General features: G+C 56.1%; 1 protein-coding gene across 2 annotated transcripts; it reads right to left on the bottom strand.

Moving 5' to 3' along the window:
• Positions 1 to 53: 53 nt before the first annotated feature.
• CERS1 (ceramide synthase 1) lies at positions 54 to 18,188 on the bottom strand (the record flags this gene model as incomplete). 2 transcript variants are annotated; one of them, XM_082835711.1, is made up of 7 exons in its annotated part: positions 54 to 96; positions 7,274 to 7,383; positions 7,615 to 7,762; positions 8,239 to 8,400; positions 10,611 to 10,791; positions 15,447 to 15,606; positions 17,940 to 18,188. In XM_082835711.1, 7 exons carry the CDS (start codon positions 18,186 to 18,188, stop codon positions 54 to 56), a joined length of 1,053 nt encoding a protein of 350 aa, XP_082691837.1. The 2 variants fall into 2 exon arrangements, with proteins under 2 accessions (XP_082691837.1, XP_082691838.1); XM_082835712.1 differs by lacking the exon at positions 54 to 96 and having other exon boundaries at positions 7,270 to 7,383; positions 8,239 to 8,355.
• Positions 18,189 to 21,177: the final 2,989 nt, after the last annotated feature.

Genomic DNA, 21,177 nt, shown 5'->3' with positions numbered 1-21,177 from the left:
GGGCGAGGTTGGGTGGGGCTGGGTCCTGGGCGGCGGGGCCGGGGTCGAGGGGTTCAGAAGCGCTTGTCCTTAACCAGTCCATTCCTCAGCGGCTTCCTGCGAGCCAGAACCGGCCCAGGTTAGCCTAGGGACCCCACGCCACCACGTAGCGCCTCCCACCACCGTCCCGCCCTCCTTGCCCTCCTTTTCCCAGCCCCGCCCCATTCTTCCTCCCAGCCCACAAGGCCAAAAGACCCTGCCATCTGCCTGCTGGGCAAGTGGTCCCTGCTCCTTCCCACAATTAAACCCTCCTCTCCCCTCCCCCCTGGGCCACCCGCGGCTGCTGGAGGGCAAAAGTCACCTACCAACCTCTGCCTGATTTAAGCCCATCGCCTGGACCTGGACCAGCGCTTTATCCTCCTCCTCTCCCAGGGAGGCAGAACTGGCCAGAGCCCCCGGCTATCCCACCGGGCAGGCTCCTCCCCAACTACAATGGCCCTACCAGGAAAGGCTTCCCAGCCCATGATTCTCCATCCACTGCCCTCTGTCTACACCTGCCACAGCCCCTTCTTTGCTTCCATGTCCTTAAAACAAGTTATGTAGTGTTTTAAAATGAATCAGTACTGTAAGATCCCAGAGAAAGACCCCTAACGTCTAAACAACGTTCATGGTTTGCATATTTCAAACTGTCTACAAAGATGTCTTCTCCTGCACCTCAATTTTCCAAAAATGCACCACCGAGATCGCTCCCATGTGCACTGATGCTCTCCTTAATTCCATCTTCCCTGCCTGTGTTAGCGGCAGGTCTCTGGGGTCCCGACTGGGAGGGGACCTGCACCCTGGGGATCTGCCCAGGCCCACCTTACTGGACTCAACAGGTCTACCCCTGCCCCTCACCGCTATTGCCATCACTTGCTCGGTGTTGTGTCCTGTTTAACTGGCCAGCCTGCTGATGCCAAGACAGCATCTCCCCACAGTCTTACGGTCACGGCCATTGACCATTCCTATTCCCACGTATGAGAACTCTTCGTGCCTTTGCACATGGTCCATCAGTCTCTGCTGAAGTGAATTCTACAGTCTAGTTTATGTACAACTGTATTAAGTTTTCTGAGCCAGTAATATATTCTCACGATCTAGACCTCAGAAAGCATAGAAAACTCACAGTTCAACCGAGCGGCTCCTAGGGATCTACCACCCTTTGACTTCTGTGTATCCTCAGATACTAGCGTATGTGCATTACTGTACCCTGCAGCCCTTTGGTTTGTGGAGCACTCTAGCTCAGAGACCGTTCCATATGAGAACATAAAGACTTTCCTGGAGAAGATGGTCTCAGTCACTTTAGTTTGCTCTTCCCTGGGGCTGGAGCCACTGGATGCCCCTTCCTGGGAGCACACCTCCCGCCCTCGGCCCACTTCTCCGTGGGCTGCTGTTTTCTCTCGCTGCCACCGCGGGAGCCCTTTATCTGGGAGATCAGAGATAAGCCCCCCGTGGACCTCCCATCTGTCCTATATCTTCAGCTTTGCCTGTTGGTCTTTTAGACAGAGCAGAGGTGGGGTTCCCAGCTTCTTGAGTCTTCTCATAGTTCAGTTGCTGGACGGCACAGTCTCTCATTTCGACTCTTTGATTGCACAGCTTCCATTTCTGCATCAACATCTTTGATGCTTTGGGAGTTTACACTGGGGGCTCATGCGAGATAAAGATGGTTACCAAGCAAGCGTCCCATCGACAGTTCTTCCTTCCCTCCCGGGATGCTTCTTTGCTAAAGTTTGATGGGCTCAGCTCTGTTCCCACTGTTTTAATTCCTATACTTCTATAGAAGGTTTAATACCTCCAAGGATCCGTACCCCCGCCCTGTGCCTCTTTATCAGAGCTTTCCTGTGGTGATTCTGGTTTGTTTTTCTGCACAAGCTTCCAAGTGCCCCCTCCCTCCTCAAAAACAGTGTATTTGTGGGGGAGGGGAGTACCCAACTAGGGCGAGATGGCCTCTCTGCAGAGTCAGATTTACACTTTTTCGTCTCAGTGCACCACAGCGGGAAAGAGAAAATCAGGACGAGGGTGGAAGCTGCAGGGGGATGTGGGCAGGCAGAGACTCGGGTGGATTCTGGATGTTTCCTTGAGGATAAGGAGGAGAGGGAGAGACGGGGGGCTCCCTAGGGTTTTGCAAGGTTTTCACCCTGAGTTGCCATCAAGTGCGATGGACAAATGTTCACGAGAGGTAGTTTGCGGTGGGAATGGGGGTTGATTCTGGATATTTAGAAGGTGCTTGGAATGTCAAGCAGACACTGACACAGACAATGGCACTCAGAGGAGCACTGTGAGCTGGGAGAGAAACTTGGAAGTCGGGGTGGATTAAGTGAAAGGGCCCTGGGAGAGGGGGAGGCCAGACGCGGAGCAGGAAGGCACTAAAGAGTGAAGCGGGAGCCCACGTGCCGCAACTAAGGAGACTGCGAGCCGCAACTAAGACCCAGTGCAACCAAGTAAATAAATAAATACTAAAAAAAAAAAAAAGAAAGAAAGTGAAGCAGGGAGCAGAGGCAGACTGGCGATTGCAAAAGGAGAGGTTGGGTTGGGTATGGGGTTTCTTTTGCGGGAGTGACAAAAATGTTCTAAAACCGCAGTGATGGTTTCACAACTCTGTGAATGGACTAAAAACATTGACTTCTACACGGCAAATGGGCAAATTGCATGGTGTGTGAATTCCATCTCAATAAAACTGTTCAAAAAAAGGAGGGGGAGAGTGACCACCAGATTCGTTTAGCATCAGTGGAGCGGACAGGAGTGGTCTCGGGGTGGTGGGGGGAAGACCCCAGAGGGAGCTGGGTTCGAGAAGGGAGGAGAAGGGGGTGCTGGGCTGTAAGCGGAGCGGAGAGAGGAGGTTTCTCTTCTTGATCAGAATGTCCCTGAGCAGGCAAAGGGGTGGACGTCGGTGGCCCGGGACGGTGGCCTCAGAGGGAGACGGACCATCTACCAAAGCAGCCAGCCGGCACTAGAGGGTGGATGTCCTCATCCGGCTACCCCTGCTTTCCTGGGGACATGGAAGCCAAGTCATCGGGTGAGGGGACAATGGTGAGGACAGTTGGTGGCCGAGGAGAAGGAAGAGTCTCAGGAGATCAGGCACTGCCCAGGCATCGCTGAGGACCCCTGGCCCCCATTAGTGCTGCAGCGAGGACCAGATGTGCGGGTCATGGCTCTTCAGATACAGCGGGGGCAGCTGAGAGTGTCACGGAGGAGAAAGCCGGTGTACGGAGGGGTGGGGTAGCCTCCCGCAGGTCAGCAGACCCAGAGCGGGGTGAGGGCCCCCGATGGATGGCGGTCCCAGCAGCCCAAGAGAACGATGGGGGCTTCAGACCGAGGTCGTGACCAGGGTGCAGGGGCCACTGCAGGGGGCCGAAGACAGAGGTCCAGGAGGGGCCCCATGGAGGGGGTTCAGAACCAGCAGGAGCAAAGAAGGCCTCAGTGCTGCTTTGCCACGTGATTTGTTCTCCACTCCGGGGTCCTTCAAAGTGGTTCTCAGTCATTGTTTTCAAATCTAACTGCATTTTCATCATACATGGTCTGCACGATCCTGGTTCTGAGCAACGGAGGTTGCCCCTGGTTTTTTTCAATTTTGAGAAGTGTTCCTGTGCTTAAAAAGAACATCTGTTCTTGCTTCGGAGCTGCCTGATGAGGAACGTGGACTTTAACTCCTGTGGTCCCATCTCGCCACAGTTTAGGGCTGCACCATGCAGATCCTTTCACATCAAAAATTACACCTGACTTTCTCCTCCTGTCTTTTTACTTACAACTTCTTTTTATCCTGGAGTTGAAGTCTTTTGACCAGGTCAGAGGTGGATTTATTTAAAAGCCCAGTCGCGTAATTGTCATGATTATTCCATGTGTGTTTATTTGCATGCACAAGAGTTGAGATTCTGCCCTCATTCTGCATTACTTACCCTGCTTTTTCTAGCTTTCCTTTCCTGCATTTACTTTGTTGTACCTGTTTTTGGTTCCATTCTCCCCTCTACACCCTAATAGTGTTAACATAAATACTCAATATAGCCCAAAGGTAAGCCCTACCCTCCTGCAAAATGTAAAGCCACCAATCCTGTTTCAATACTATTAAATATTTCAGCTCTAATTTTTTAAAATCTCTCAAATTAGGCGTTAAAAATTTTTTTTACCCAAATATGTATCAATTTCTCTGCTGATCTATCTCTTGGGGTAGTTTTCTGAAATATTCTCCTAGAGAAGATCTGTGAATGGTAAGCCTTAGTTTTCGTTCCTGCGGATATCCTTTTTTTTTTTTTTTTTTGGTGGGGATGCTGGGGACCAAACCCAGGCAGGATCTCATGCAAGCCAACAGGTTTCCTTTCTCTTGAGTAACTGTTTTTAAACTTGTGTATAAGAGTCCCGGTTTCTTGTTACTTCCTTTCAGCATTTGAGGTGATATCTGACTCCAGTCTTCCAGCTTCCCTCGTTGCTGTTAGTCTGTCACTGTTTCGTACGTCATCTCTTCTTTTCTGTAGCTGTTTCACATTTCACTATGATGTGTCTGGGGCCCGGATGTCTTTGTATTCATCCTGCTTATGATTTATGTCTTGTCACTTTCCGGAAAAATTCTCAGCATTATGTCTTCTCATGTTGTCTCTCCCTGTCTATCTCTCTCCTATTAGGACTCAGCCACATAATTCTTACTATTCTAGCTGTCATATTTTCCATTTGTTTAGGCTGCATCCTAGGTAATTTCTCCGCAGCTTTCAATTCACTGATTCTCTTTTCAGCTGTATCTAATCGTTGGCGACTTAACATCTATAATAGGTTGAATGGTGGTCCCTAAAAGGATATGTCCACATCCTAATCTCTAGAACTGTGACTGTGACTCTATTTGGAAAAAGAGTCTTTGTAGATGTAATTAAGTGAAGGAATTTGGGATGAGATCATAGTGGTCTAAATCCAATGACAAATGTCCTTATAAGAGCCAGAGAGACCATTTGAAGACAGGAAATGGAGATTGGAGTGATGCAGCCACAAGCCAAAAAACATCTGGAACCCCCAGAAACTGGAAGAGGCAAGGAAGACCTTCAGAGCAAGAGTGGCTCTGCTGACACCTTCATTTCAGACTTCTGGTCTCTAGAACTGTGAGAGAATAAACCTCCGTTGTTTTAAGCCCCCTAGTTTGTGGTACTTTGTTACGGCAGCCCTAGGAAAGAAATATATTTAACATCCAATGCTGTTTTTCATGGTCTCTCATGCCTTTTATATTTTTAATAAACTTTTCATTTTAGAATAATTTTAGATTTGCAGAGATAGCATAAAGAGCTCCACGGTAGCCCTTGCCCAAGTCTCCCCGAACGTTAACATTTTATATCTCCACAGTGCATTTATCACAACTAAGAAACCAATGCTAGAACATTGCTATGAGCTAAACCATAGACTTTATTTGAATTTCACCAGTTTTTCCACAGATGTCCCTTTTCTGGTCCAGGATCCCACATTGCATTCAGTCAATCTGAGCTGAGACAGCTCCTCAGTCTCTTGTTTTCCATGACCTGACGATTTTGAGGTGTCCTGACCAGCTCTTTTGTGGCACATTCCACATTCTCATTGCTTTTTATCCCATCTTGTTTTATACCCAACTGTGCTAACTCTAGCCATCCTTAGGGACCAGGTTCTGCGGGTGGTGCCCATGGGGCCAACCATGGCAGCGTGTCCCCAGTCCCCTGTCATTTCTGTATGGAGTTTGTTCTTTGCCATCCTAGTGGGAATGCTGTCATTTGGGGCTGGAGGCGCCAGCCTCCCAACTCACATTCTGGCTGGACATTCTTGGGGGAGACAGAGCAGGGAGCAGGGTGGAGCTAGGTGGTCTGGCTTGCTCTTTGCCTTGGGCTCTGCATTTACAAGGACATCTCTAGGAGTTCACTGTTTTACAGCAGAAAGGTCTTTCAGTTTTAGATTTAGCCAAGCAGGTGCCTCCCCAACCTCACCCCTGGAGTTCTCTTTAATCACTGCTTCTTCTGGAAGCCTCTGAGGGTTGGTCAGACTCCTTGGTGAGACCTCACTGACCTCTACGCGCAATTCCCAACTCAGGTTTGCTGGACATCGACAATCCGACACCCTCAAAACTAGACTCCCAACCCCCTACCCCCACCGGTGCACATGGTCCTGCCCTGAGTCCCATCTCGGTAAATGGCAGCTCGAGCCAGAGGTCCTGGGTCATCTTTGAATTTTTTATTTCTATTTCACCTACATCCAAAGCAAGTCTGGTTAGTTCTACACCAGAGTTGGGATCTGACCACTGGGGTGACCTCACCTGCGGCCCAGCCCTCTTGTGTCCCCAATCCCTGCTCACCTTCCTGACTCCCCTCTAACCTGGGCGCTGGCTTTTTGTCTGCTCTGGCAATCCCCCCAGTTCTTTGCTCCCCTTCTCATGTCTTTCAAGGAGATTTTTTAAAAATCTCTGCTTCTCTCATCCTCCTCCCTGCCCATTCTGACCCACACCTCACTGCACTCTGAGCCCACTGCTTCCCCGAAACCATCTTTCCCAGGTTGGTCACTGATGACCTCCCAGGGGTCAAATCAGAGGGTCTGCTGGGGAGCGCCCTGCGAGCCTTCAGCAGCCCCCATCTCAGTGCTGCTCAACCACCCCTCACATTGACTGTGAGGCGCTGCACACCTTGGACCCTGCTGGTCATCCCAACCTGCCTCCGTTCACTCCTGGGGCCCCTCCAGGCCAGGGGCTTTGGGCGCCATCTGGCTCACATCCCAGGGCTGGCAGTCCCGAGGCCCCTACCTCCAGGACGGTCGAAGAGGCCCCTTTGGCTCGTCATCCCTACAACTCCCACCTGGGTCCGAACCCCCGGCCCCATCTCCTGCTTGGCTGACCAGTGGTTGCCCCGCTGGACCAGGGAGTATTAGCCCGAACAGAGCCCGGGCTCCCTGGGCCACCCATGGCACCCCCTCACCGCCCCCTTCCACTGCCACCTGCTTAGAGGTTGCCGTCAGGCCTGGAAAACAGCTGCTCCTCAGCACTGGGCTTGGCCCTCACAGCTCCCACCACCGAGACCCTGATTCTCACCCCTCACCTCTCTACCCCCACCTTCCTCGCTGTCTGTCCTGACAGCATCTAACTCTGTGGCTACATCGTCCATGCCTTTATCGCAGTCTCTCTTTTGGATGCAGGCTCCGGGGAGGGGGGGGCCAGCGTCGGCATCAGCCTCATCCGCTGCCGTGTCTCCGGGGCCTACCCACAGAGCGCGCTCGATCAGACGGACGTGGTTAAGGAATGAACTAGGGCCGGGGGCCCCTCCACACTCACTCAGCTTTGCTGGGCTTCGGGCTCAGGGCCTCTGCTGTGTCATATTCCCGCACGTCCTTCAGCTCGCGCACCTGGCCCGTCAGCACCTTGGCAGCAAAAGCCACGATGTACTGTGGGAGGGGAAGGCACAGGTGAGAAGAGAGCCCTGTCCCCGACCTCGCTGCCCTCCTGATGGCTGGGTGCTCCTGCCACCGGCCCTTTGCACGTTGCCTAACATGCCCCTCCTCCCTGGGAGTGCGTGAGAAGGGCGTGCACCTGGAGCGCCCCTTGGGGACGGGAACCGGGACAGGACTGGCATCTGAGAAGAAAGGGGTGGCGAGGAGTTGTGAGCGCCAACTCACCAGGAACCAATAGAGGTTCATGAGCGTGAGCAACAGCAGGAGTGCGTTGAAGAAGAAGTAGAAGGGGATGTCAGGCACCGACCGCAGGCTGCAGTAGCTCGTGGCATACAGGACCTTGAGCGGGAACCAGTAGAGGCGGAACCAGAACCTGCAGAAGGGAGGGGCGCGTCGAGGAGGCTGTGAGGGAGAGGGGGAGGGGGAAGGGAGCCCCTCCCTTCCCCCCAGTCCCTGTCCTGTCCCGTCTGGACTCATCCATCTGCCCTGCACATCCTCACCCATCCATGTCTCTTTATCCCACCCTTGTTCATTCCTGCCCAGCTGTCTCCATTCCTGTGCTGCCCTTTCCTGCCCAGCTTGCTTATTCCCAACTCGTGCCCTCTGCTGTCCCACCATACCCCGCCCACATCTCCCTGGCCCTGTCTGGCCCCTCCCACCTCACCAAGCCCCCACCCACCTCACCAGGACCCACCCCTTCCCTGCCCACCCGCCTCTCTAGGACCCACTTCCTTCCTGCTTGGCTCCACCCACTCTCATAAGCCCCACTTCCTTCCCGGCCTGGCCCTGCCTACCTCCACCAGGTCCCCTCCCCTTCCACTAGGCCCGCCTCCTCCCCTGCCGGCTCACCAGCTGAGGCTGAAGCTGAGGCAGCCCAGGTCTGCAGCCAGGGCGTGAAGCCGGTGGTGGGATCCTCCGCGGGACTTGAAGTAGACATTGAGCTTGGTGAACTCCAGCTGTACGTCACTGATGTCATGCAGGAAGAGCACAAGGATGCCCACCTTGTGGTACCTGAGGAGGAAATCGGGAGAGGAGAGAGGGCTGGTTACCCTGGGACCCCTACCCGCACCCAGGCTCCCAAGCACAGGCCCCCTTGGCCACCCCTCCAGGCTTCCCGTGGGTCTGTTCAGAGCTGTCCTCCCTGGCCCATCTGCCCTGCCCATCCCCCCTTCACAGGGCTAGGTCAGCAGTGACACCCAGGCTGCACCCGTCCTGTGGCAGCCACACCCCAGGCTCAGGAACCTCCCTGGAAGTGCCCTCTCTGACCCTTCCTCATCTCTGTGACCTCTGACCCTCCATGACCCCTGACGCTCACAGGCCTGGGTCATTCTGTGTCCAGATACCCCACACTTTCAACATGACTGCCTCACTGATGCTCCCAGGTTTGTACATTTAACCTGAACACTGCTGCAAACTGCAGACTTGCCTGGGAAAGGCCGCACCCCCACCAGGATCTGACGAAGGCTGGAGCCCCGTCCCTATCCAGCCTTCCACCTCACAGCTGCTTGGTGTCTGAGTTCAGCCTGGATGTGGCTGTGCACCTCTGTCACCGTCTTCATGCCCACTCTGCCCTCCTGACAGTCACAGGCTGTTCTCATCCCCTAACATCCCTGGTGTTCCCGGAGGCTTCCTTCACCAACTTTCAGTCTCGGCTCACCTGTCACCCCTGACCACCTCACCTCACCACCTCTGCAGTCCTTATCTTCCGACTTGAATTTTCCATAGTGATCACCTTCAAACAGACTGTTAGTTCTTTTCTTTCATGGTTTTTTTTTGTGGGGGGGTTGTTATCTGATTCTACCCTCTAGAGCAGGGCTGTCTAATAAATTTTCAAGAATGATAGGAATGTTCTAAATCTGCATTGTCCAATACAGGAGTCACCAGCCACATACTGGGCTGAGGTACAGAATGTGTGATTTTATTTAAGTTTAATTAAAGCTGACATGACCACCTGTGGCCAGCAGCTACTGTGCTGGGCGGCACAGCTAGTCCAACAAGAATAGAATTTGAGGGGCTTCCCTGGTGGCGCAGTGGTTGAGAATCCGCCTGCCAGTGCAGGGAACACAGTTCAATCCCTGGTCCGGGAAGATCCCACATGCCGCAGAGCAACTAAGCCCGTGCGCCACAACTACTGAGCCCACATGCTGCAACTACTGAAGCCCACGCGCCTAGAGCCCACGCTCTGCAGCAAGAGAAGCCACCGCAATGAGAAGCCCGCACACTGCAATGAAGAGTAGCCCCCACTAGCCACAATTAGAGAAAGCCCGCGTGCAGCAACAAAGACCCAACACAGCCAAAATAAATAAATAAAATAAATAAAAATAAATTTTTAAAAAATGAATAGAATATGAGCTGTATATGTCGTTTTAAATTTTCTTTTTAAAAAATTTTTTTTTGAGTTTCCATGTTCAATTTTTATTTTTTTAATATCTTTATTGGAGTATAATTGCTTTACAATGTTGTGTTAGTTTCTGCTGTACAGCAAAGTGATTCAGTTATACATATATATATTCTTTTTCATATTCTTTTCCATTATGGTTTATCATAGAATATTGAATATAGTTCCCTGTGCTATACAGTAGGACCCTGTTGTTTATCCATCCTATATATAATAGTTTGCATCTGCTAATTCCAATTTCGTTTTAAATTTTCTATCAGCAGCGTTTAAAAAAAAAAGTAAATAGGAAGAAGTAAAATTAATTTTAATAATATATTCCAATTGACTCAGTATATCCGAAATGTCGTCATTCAACATGTAAATGACATAACAAAGGGACTGAAAGATATTTTTACTCTCCTTTACCCTTGGAATCAGGGTGGCTTTTACACATACAGCATGCTGTGGTTTGCACAGGCTCCGCCTTGAAGCACTATGACCACGTGTGGTGGCCACAGTGGGCTCTGGAACATAACGTTTTGTCTACTGTGCTCACGGCTGTGCCCCCAGGAGCACCTGCCACATGGCAGGTGTTCAGTAAACACTTGCTTTGTGACCCAGCCAAGGTTGCCATCCAGGAGGAGCTGGAGGGGGACAGATGGGGTGGGGGTAGGTGGTGCCTCTCTGCACCTGTTTTGCCCCATCACTTCAGAATCTCTCTTCAGAAACCTCTCCCACGGACACCCCCATACCCCCCACCCAGGCATCAGCCTCTGCCCTGTGCCAGCCTCTTGCCACTGCTCACGCCAGTGCCCTCCACCCTCCTGTCCCCTCCTGGACTCACCGGAAGGCATAGGACGAGATAATGAGGACCAAGGTGACCACATGGTGGATGAGCATGACCACTGAGTCCTTGCGCCAGGCATCCAGGTACAGCGTGGCGTAGATGGAATGGCCGTAGAAGCTTCCCTGTAGTAGGTAGGCAACTGCGATGTCCCGTGGTACCGCCATGCCCGTCTTCCAGTCTGGGGAGGGCCAGACCGTGCCGTCAGGGACCTGCAGGGCCTCCGGGACCCGCAGGCGACCCCGAGCACTCCCTCAAGCCGCGCATGGGTCCTCTGCATGCTGGGCGTGCCACGCATCTCTGCAGCTGTTCTGGTCACTGGTTTTCTGTTACCCATTCTCCACCCATCGTTGTTTATGAATAGGCATTACTTTTTAGAACAGTTATAGATCTACAGAAAAAGGTGCTCCTACCCTGAAATTGGTCCTTTGCAGAATTTCCAACTGTGCCCCAGGCCCCCTTCCCTGTCTTCTCTTACCAGGCTCGCTCAAGACACCCGGTCCTGGGTGCCGCCCTCCCAGCAAATCCCCAAACCGATGGAGGCTGCCACCTGCCTTGCTGTGCCGGCCAAGCAGCTGAGGCAGAAATCACACACTTTCCAACGCCCATGAGTGCGGGCTCTCCCGCAGAGCGGGCCCGGCTCCACCTCCCCTCCTGCGGCCACCTCCTGCCCCCTGCCCCTGCCCCTGCCCATGCGCCCACCCGCACTCAGGCCTCGTGCCTTCCCAGGGGACATCGCTCCCCCCACCATCTCCACCTCCCCTCCTCAGTCCATCACCGAGGACTCTGCCCGAATCGACCTAGAACTCCAGACTGTGCCCTGCTGTCTGCGGCTCCTTCTTTGTCCATCCCCCGTAACGGCCTCCCTGGGCTCCATCCCCGGTCTCCTGTCCCTCCCCCTCCAAGCCTCAGTGATCTGGAGCTAGACCCTCAAGTCCCCCTGGAGGCCAGCTATCCCTTAGACGCCTCCTATGCTGCCACCTCAGTGACAGCCCTTCGTCTGTACCCTGGTCCTGCCTGCAACGGAGATCCACTTGGACCTCTATCTGGGGGTCCCTCTTCGGTCCCCACCTCCACTCACTTGCCCTGCCCCCACTGCCCCCACCCTGGTCCAGGTACCGTAAACTCCTCCCAGCGCTGCCCCAGCTTCTCCCGGCCTCCAGAGCCTATTCCCGACTGTCCATTCTCCCCACAGCAGCCTCGATGGCTGTGAATACACAGACCCCATGACCTGGCAAGACCACTCTTGGCCTGTGCCCAAGGAAACTGAAAACAGGGACTCAAGAGACCCCCGTGTACTCATGTCCACAGCAGCACTAGTCACAATCATCAAAAGGGGAACAGCCCAAATGTCCATCAGCAGGTGACTGGGTTCACAAAATGTGGTAAATCCACGTTTCGTGTAGCCACATCATGTGGAATATTATGCAGCCCTAAAAAGGAAAGAAGCCTTGACACACACTACAATGTGAATAAGCCTCAAAAACATTATGCTGGGCTTCCCTGGTGGCGCAGTGGTTGGGAGTCTACCTGCCGATGCGGTGGATACGGGTTCGTGCCCCGGTCCGGGAGGATCCCACATGCCGCGGAGCGGCTGGGCTCGTGGGCCATGGCTGCTGGGCCTACGCGTCTGGAGCCTGTGCTCCGCGACGGGAGAGGCCACAGCAGTGAGAGGCCCGCGTACGGCAAAAACAAAAAAACAAAAAAACAAAAAAACAAAAAAAAAACATTATGCTGAGTGAAAGAAGCCAGACACAAACGGGCACATGCAATCACATACCAATGATTCCATGTATATGAAATGTCTATAGAACAGGCAAATCCATAGAGACAGAAAGCGGATTAATGGTTGCCAGGGGCTGGGAGAGGGGGGATGGCAAGCTGCTAATGGGGACGGGTCTCCTTTTCGGGATGATGGAAATGTGCCGGAACTAGATAGACACGGTGCTTGTGCAACACTGTGAATGTGCTAAATGCCACTGAACTGCTCACTTTAAAATGGTGAAGTTTTAAAAGTTGTGGTAAAAATATATATAACATAAAATTTACCATCTTAACCATTTTTAAGTTTAGTAGCACTAGGTATATTCACACTGTTGTGCAACCAATCTCTAAAAGTTTTTCCATGTTGTAAAACTGAAACTCTGTTCCCATTAGACACTCCCTCTCTGTTCCCCCTTCCCCAGCCCCTGACACCCACCATCCTACTTTCTGTCTCTATGGATTTGACAACCCTAGGTGCCTCACATAAGTAGAATCACACAATATTTGTGTTTCTGTGACTGGCTAAAATGGTTAATTCTGGGAATTCCTTGGCGGTCCAGTGGCTAGGACTCCGCGCTTCCATTGCAGGGGGCATGGGTCCAATCCCTGGTCGGGGAGCTGAGATCCAGCGAGCGGCACAGTGCGGCCAAAAATAAATAAATAAAATAGAATGGTTAATTCTATGTTATGTAAATTTTACCTAATTAAAAAAAATGAAAGACACCTGACAGATCCCTCATCCCCCACTTGAACACGTCCAGGGCTCCCCAATTGGGCTCAGTAGCAAAACTCACACTCCTGGCTGGGTCTCCCCCCACGTTCCGTGCACAGCCTTGTGGCAGTGCTGCAGTCAGCAGAGGGGGGCCTCCCCACACCTGCCAAGTGTCTCTGTCCCTCTTGAGAAGGAAGGGACACGGAGGCACCCTCTATGGAAACGGGACACCCTCTTTTCCACCTATCACACTGACGAGACTGCTACAGTGGAGAGCACCCCCTCTCCAGCTTTGGGCCCCAGATCTGGGGCAGAGGGAAGAGGGCAGCAGATAATTCCCCATCTGGGCTGCGTCTGTACCTCCCTGCACGTTGTGGGGTGAGGTGGGCCGGGCTCTGTCTGTGGACCTCCAACCTCCTCTCCACACACACCCCGCCTGCTGCTCTGGCCTCTCCATGTCACTCCTGCCTCATCCCCCTCCCCGATCTCCAGGATCAGCCATCTGGGCATCCCACACCCAGCTCCTGGTCTCCCCCAAACCTGCCCCACCCTCAGCCCCCTAGACCCTGGGGTCAGCCCCATCCTCCTTCTCTCTCACACCCACCTATGGTTTGGCAGTGAATCCTATCAATTCTGCTTTCAAAACATTTCTTTTTTTTTTTTTTTTTGCGGTACGCAGGCCTCTCACTGTTGCGGCCTCTCCCGTTGCGGAGCACAGGCTCTGGACGCGCAGACCCAGCGGCCATGGCTCACAGGCCCAGCTGCTCCGCGGCATGTGGGATCCTCCCGGACCGGGGCACGAACCCGTGTCCCCTGCATCGGCAGGTGGAATCTCAACCACTGCGCCACCAGGGAAGCCCCAAAACATTTCTTAAATCAGCCACTTCTCTCCCCACCACAACCCTGTCCTGGGCAGAGCACACCGGCTCCTGCCCTCAGCCCCACCCTTAGGTCGTCCTGTCAACGTCCCCCCTCTGCTCGTGGCCCTATGGTAAAGACCCCCACTGCTCCCACCCCACCTGACTGGGCTCCTTGCTGCTTCTGATCAGCCAGTAGCGTGTCTGTCCGACAGTGGCCTTTGCATTTCCCATCTGCCCCAGGTTCCTCCCAGTCCCCACTCAAAAGTCACCTTTGGTGGGACCATCCCCATCCCTGTAGAAAATGCCCTCCTCCCCACCTCCTAGACACCCCACATCCCATGCTCCTCTGCTCACTCAAGTTTCCTCATCTGCACTTATCACCGTTAACAGATTTCCTGTTTCACTTTAACAGATCTGTCACCTCAAAACACAGGGGTGGGGGGCTTTCTCTGACCTACTCACAGTTGTGTCAGCACAGCACCCGGTACACAGTAGGTACTCAGTAAGCGTGCCTGCAGAGAAGCAGCTAACTTGCAAGTGTGCTATCACAGCATAATTTATAAGCAGGAACCAGAGGCAACTCCATGCTCGAAACTTCAATTACAGAGAGAGAGTTCAATTACAGTTCATTCTCATAAAGGAAAATTGAATGACAGCTCAAACCTCCCCTCTAGGGATTTATGACACGGGAAATGTGCGTGTGTTACACGGGAAAAGTGGCCATGTGGGCAGCATGGTCACAAGACAGACAGGTGCAGTGCAGGGGTCCCATGCCCAGTTCCCTGGTGCCACCAGGAGCCCTCCCAGGATGTTTATATCACACGGCAGGAAACACGTCCATGTGTGTCCCTGATACACGGTCTGGGTGGTCAGCACAAGAGTAGAGAAGCCTGACCCCTCGTCGCAGACTGAGTTTTCTACATCGGCCTGCCGGTTGGTAACAGAGGACACTGCAGTCAAATTCCTGCCCATCCCACCCAGAGCTCAGGCCTTAATGACACCCACGTCGAATCCAATCTATGGATGCAGCCACTTCTCACCACCTTTATCTCCTTGCCAAGCTGGTCCAAGCCACATTGGTCCCTTGCCTAACCCCTGGGCCCAGCTCCCCTCCTTACCCAAGATTCATCTGTCTCCACATGGCAGCCAGAAGAAGGTTTTTTATAATCCACAAACCCATCCCATTTAGGACGAAACTCAAGCTCCTGCCATCCTCCTCCCGTCCCCATATTATCAAGCTCATGCAAGCCCCAGGGCCTTTGCACGTGTTGGACTGCTTGCCTGGGCCCACACAAGGGGTCCCCTCCTCTAGGATGTTTCCCTGAGTCCTGACAGGGACAGGTGCCCCCTTTTCTGGCCCCAGGGCCCCTTCATCGCCCTTGTCTCAGAGCAGACATCCAGCATGGGATGTCTGATGAGTGTCCAGCTCCCCCATGGACCCTTCTCTGAGTTCAGAACAGGGCCCTCCCCCAACCTGCCCCATCCCTGCAGGTCCCCTACCATAGAAGACGGAGGGTGGGTCGTGAAAGAAGGGGTAGTCAGTGCCGAAGAGCAGGTAGGTGCTGTAGCTCCAGGCGCCCAGGTAGAAGAGAAACTTCCAGGCGCTCTCAGGCATCTTGGCGGCATCTCTAGGCTGGAGGCGGCACCGCTTGGCTAGGGGCTACGGGTGAGAAGGCGGGCGGCCATCAGCACTGGTAGCCAAGGGCCGCTCCTGCAGGGTAGGGAAACCAAGGCCCAGGGACTCCCCAGGCCAGGCAGTGCCGGGCCCGGTACCCACAGCCTCCTGGAAAGTAACCAGAGCCCACGTGTACCTGCCAAGGGCTAAACTTAGTGCCCAGCTGTCCAGCCGCAGCCGCAAGGGGAGGGGAGTGATGGGGGAGACCTGGGCGGAAACGTGAGGGGAGGCTGTGAGGGGAGGAGGGGGACACGTGGGTGTAAAGCAAGGGAGACCAGTGGGGTCAGTCCAGGGGACTGGGGGGCTTGGGGGGTCTCAGGGGGAGCTAGAGGTATGACAGAGAGGAAGAAGGATTAAAGAGAAGACTTGGAAGGGGCAATGGGAGTGAACTGGAGGGGAATATGGGGGCATCCGGGGGAACATGGGGGGCTGGAACCCTAGCAATACCCATGCGGGAGGAACTTGAGGGGAGGGGGTGCCTCAGAGGAGGAACTGGGGAGACCAGAGAGGAACGGGGGCTGGGGAAGATGGGGTGGGTAGGTGGGGGAGGACATGGGAACTCAGGGGAGAAAAGGAAGAGAGGATGGGGCAGAGGAAGAAAGAGGGTCAAGGAAAGGACATCGCAGATGGGGGGACCTGAGGGGACAGCAGGGAGGGGACAAGAGAAGGGGGAGCATGCAACGGTGAGGCATGGAGGAATTTCAGGGACCCAGCGCTCCTGGAGTCCTGGGGGCAGAGCCTCAATCTCTCTGGGGGCGGGGCTCCAGAGCTGCCGGCCAAGCCCCGCCCCCCTCCCCTAGGCGAGGCTGAGGGGGCCGGAGCACCAACAGTCGCCATGGAGACAGCCAGAGCCAGCTCCGGTAACCCCTGGCAACCACACGACTGCCAAGAAGATGAGCTTTGGAGAACGAGGCAGCCCCTCCGCCCGTTTCTTGGGAAGGGCGAGCCACGAACTGGAGTGAGTGCCCGACGTCCAGGGATTCTAAAAGTGAGGGGCCCGTGACCTTGCTGTCCCCCACCCAGCTCCCTCAGGAACGTGGGGAGGAAGCCTGCTCCACCCTGGTAGTCCCAGAGCAACCATATCCCCCTCCTGGGCTCTGGCCCTCGTCTTCCTGGACCTCCCACTGCCCAGCTGGAAACTGGGAAGGTGGGGGAAGCAACAAAGCAAGATTGGGACCAGGGCTCACCTACGGAGGGGCCATAGTCATGCCTGCCTCCCCCTCCCTGGAGCAGCTTGGTGGCTGGGGTCTCTAACCCCCATGTGGGTCATATGGGGGTGGGAGTGGGGACAATGGCAGCCAGACAACACCCCATCGCTGACTTAACAAGGGCCAGCCTCTGCCCAGCCAGCAGAGAAAGGCCCCTTTGTTGGCTCCAGGCACTCTGTCCCTGCACCCCCTGCCACCTCCAGTCAGACGGGCGGAGTGACCCCAGCTGGTCCTCAGGGAAGTCACAGCCAAGCTTGGAGCCCAAACGCCTTCCAACAAGCTCCCATAGAAGCGACCCCTCCCCAAGGATGGGAGGGAGGCCAGGAGCCAATGTCACCCCACAGTCACTCTCCAGCTGGGGAGGTGGCCTTCCCAGGCTCGCCGGAAACTGAGCAATTCGGTGGCGACCGCTTGGAGCCCGCACAGTCCAGCTTCGCAGACCCAGGCCGTGCCACCTCCCCCAAAGGCTGCGAACACGGCGTGGCCAGGGAGCCCAGGCCTTTGCATCCCTTGATCGGAGGGTGGCGCTGACTCCAGACAGACGAGCGGCAGCGACTGGGCAGCTCCTGCCTCTTCCCGGTCGCAGCGGACGAGCCAGTCCCGCCGCCGCACCGACCCCGGACACCGATCCGGTTCCGAGCGCGCCCCAAATGACCCGGAGGCGCAAGGCACACGCAGCCACTGTGCGCCGAGCCTTCCCTGCCCGTGTCCTCCGCTCTTCTATACCCAGCTCCGCTAGGTCCGAAAGAGTGCGCAGCAGACAAGGCCCTCCCACCGCCCGGGGCCCCCTTGTCCCGCACTGACCGGACCTGTTCCCCCACATCTTGAGCATCCTACCCTTGTCAGGGTCCCCACGTTCCAGGCTTCCCCCAGCCCGGCCACACCCCCACATCCACTCGCAACCCCACCCGCCCTGGCCCAGAGGGGCACGCGGCGGCCCAAGATTCCGCGTCCCGAGCTCCTCCAGCCTGAGGCTCGCCACGTTCCAGTCACCCTGGTCCGCGGAGACATAAAGGGGCGCGCGGCGGCCCTGGGTCCCCGCCCCGGACTCCCTAACATCCCGGCACCCCAGCCCGGGACCCCCACGTCCCAACCCCCAGCAGCACTTACCCGAAAGAGGCGCGAAGTGGCCGCCGAGCGCAGCGCGGTCCAGCCGAGTGCGCAGAGCGCCAGCAGCAGCAGCTCGGGAGGCGCCAGGTGCGCGTGCTCGGCCAGGCCGCGGCGCGCCAGCCCCCAGCCGCAGTCCGCGCAGCCCCGCGCAGCCGCCAGCGCACTGCCCCAGCCACGCTGCACCAGCTGCGCGTAGCTAGGCATGGGCTCAGGCCCCGCCGGACCCGCCGCGGTCCCCGCCGCCGCCATGCCGCCCGCTCCCGGTCGTCCCGGCAGTCTCCGCCCGCCCACGGTGGCCGCCGGAGCCGCGCGCCCCGCGTCACGCGCCGCAGTTGGGCCGGGGGCGCGCTGGCCGTAGCCCGTGGGACGGAGGGGCGGGGCCAGTACTAGCTCCGCCCCGCAGGGACGCGGGGCCGGGGCGCGCAGGAGCTGGGTACCCCGGAGGCAGCAGCGGCGACCTCGGGCGTACAAGTCCTGGCGTTGTCGCGCCGCGTCCTGGAGGCGGGCCAGCGATCTGGCTCATTTTCCAGTGGAGGAAACCCAGGCGCGGGGGAGCGGGGAGGGGGGCGACCGGGGGGTGGAGGGGGTGTCTGCCTGGCGCCCGCCTGACCTGAACCCGAGTAGGGCCGCAGCGGCCCCGTGTCCCCATCCCTCGTCCTGGCTTGGATGCCCTTGCCCATCCTGGGCTCCTTCACCCCACCAGGCTGTGTCCGCAACATGGGGCAAGGTGAGCACCAGTAAGCCGTGCCCAGGACCAGCGATTCTCTCTTTCCCAGGCCCTCCAGCATGCTTCTCTTGCCCTGTCCCACACTCAGGCCTCACCATCCCCCCGCTTGAGGGCCACCTGCTGCTCTCTGTGACCCTGAGGACCTGGCAGGCCTCCCTGAAGCGGGTTAACACAGGCCTTCAGGGAGGCCAAGGGAGTGAGTGCCCATGTGGGGGAACTCAGGCTGGATCAAGACCACCACTTCATTGGGACCACCCCCCATGATCTTCCACTGTACACCGACCAGGACCTGTGTCCAAAGCCCCCAATGGCCATCACCAAAGGCACCGGTCACCTCTTGGGGACATCGTCTCGCCTGCCACTGGTAGCCCTCATCCCAGCCCCAGGACTCCCGCACGCCTGTGCCCGCCCTTCTCCCCATCTAGGAGTCCTCCCACAGCCTTCCGAGGTGGGGGGAATCAGTGTGTGCCCTGCAGGAGCCAGGCTGGGTTCCATATGGCCACCAGCCTGACCTGACCTTCAGGTGCACAGGTGAAAACAGAGAGGGGGGGTCAAAGGGGCCCTCATCCCTCCTCCTTTCCCTCACCCTCTGTCCTGCAGCAATCCAATTCTCCCCACCTTCAAATGTTCCCAGAATCCAGCCACTTCTCTGCACCTGTACAGCCTTATGCAACCCTCGGCCACCCTTGTGCCTCCTTCCTAGTGTCTCGGCCTCCTCCTTACCCTGCTCAGAGGCCAGAGGAAACCTACCTGTCCCTCCTCTGCTCACAGCCCTCCATAGCTCCCATCACACAGAGTAAAAGCCCATCTCCTCACTGTGACCCACAACCTATCCTCACGCCCTTCTCTCTCCATCTTTCTCCTTCCGTTCCAGCCACACTGGCCTCATAGCTGGAGGTGGCTCTCCAACACCCCAAACAGTCCTGCCTCAGGGTCTTTCACCGGCTGTTCCCTCTGCCTAGAATGCTGTTCCTCCAGGTATTGGCAGGGCTCCTCCTTCACCAACTTCAGGCTTTACCTACAAATGTCACCTGCTTGTTGCACCTCCCTGATCCCCCCATCAGTCTTCTCCTTGGCACTTGTCACCATCTGTCCTGCTGTACCTCTTACTCATTATTTTTGAATGTGCACTCCATGTGGGCAGGGGTTCATCTGTCCCGTTAACTAATACCACAGCCAGCGTGGCAAGCAGACGGGGGCTAAGGGGTCCCGGGCTGCTGGACATGACCTCATAGGTCCAGTCGGGCCTGTGGGGCAGCCCTGTACCATCCCAACCACCCATCTCTGCCCTCCTGCCCAGGCACTATCTGGTCACTATGGCACCCATCAGTAATGGGAGAGGTGCCCCCAACCACCAGCCCCAGCCCAGCCTCGAGTTTCATTTTGGCAGGGCCCACATAGGAGGCTGCCAATGTGTGGGTACAGAGCGGAAACAGAAAGTGGCTCCTGGTGCTGGCAGCTGAGAAACAGCTCCCAGGCACCAGGGGCTCAGTGAGGGGCTGCCGAGGTCCCAAGGATGGCACCCATACCCTGCCCCACCTGAAAGGGCAGGCCTCCTCTTCCCCAGGGAGCTCATCTCAGCCCTCACTCCCCCTACACACCACTGCCCCTGACTGATGCCCCTGCCCTGGGGCATCCGCACCAGGCAGGGAGGGGCTGGGGGTGGGTCCTGATGCTGGGGGTCCCTTGCTCTCTGTCTTGTCTTGGCAATCAAGCACAGGGTTTCCCAAGGCCACCTCCGAGCCCAAGTATCTTTCTTTCCCTACCCAGACACTGGCCCAGAGACAGAGCCCTGTCCAGCTCACTGAGTCCAGTGTGGCCTCAGGGTCTTTGCACAGGCTGTTCCTACTGCCCAGGATGCTCGTCGCCCCAGAACCTGTCCTGGCAGATCCTTCTTGTTTTGGTGGACACAGCTCAATGGTGACCTCATCCCAGAGGCCTCTGCCATTCCCCTCCCTCCCTCTGTTGTTTAGCTTTTTTTTTTAATAAACGGATTGATTGGCTGCGTGGGTCTTTGTTGTTGCGTGCGGGCTTTCTCTAGTTGCGGCGAGCGGGGCTACTCTTCTTTGCGGTGCACTGGCTTCTCACTGCGGTGGCTTCTGTTGTTGCGGAGCACGGGCTCTAGGCACGCGGGGTTCAAGGAGCTGCAGCACATGGGCTCAGTACTTGTGGCTTGCGGACTCTAGAGTGCAGGCTCAGTCGTGGGGCTTGAACCCGTGTCCCCTGCATTGGCAGATTCTTAACCACTGCACCACCAGGGAAGCCCTTAGCTTCTTCTTATCGAGGGGCGCTCACTATGCATTTCTCTCTCTGGGCAGGGAGCTCGGTGCTTTGGCCACGGCAGCGCTCCAGCACCCACAGCCCCGACCACAGTGGGTCTGTCTCGGCTCATGACTCACCACAGGGCAGCAGGGAGCAGGGGTCTGGGCGGCTGATGTTCGCTCCTGTGAGGACCCGGTACACACCCTCCCCACTTGGCTGAGCCTGAGTGCTCTGGCACCCTCACCACCT

Source organism: Leucopleurus acutus (genome assembly GCF_964270905.1).
Source record: "Leucopleurus acutus genome assembly, chromosome: 3".
Taxonomy (NCBI): domain Eukaryota; kingdom Metazoa; phylum Chordata; class Mammalia; order Artiodactyla; family Delphinidae; genus Leucopleurus; species Leucopleurus acutus.
Note: the sequence above shows the minus strand (reverse complement) of the source record. Positions and strands in the feature narration are given on the sequence as shown.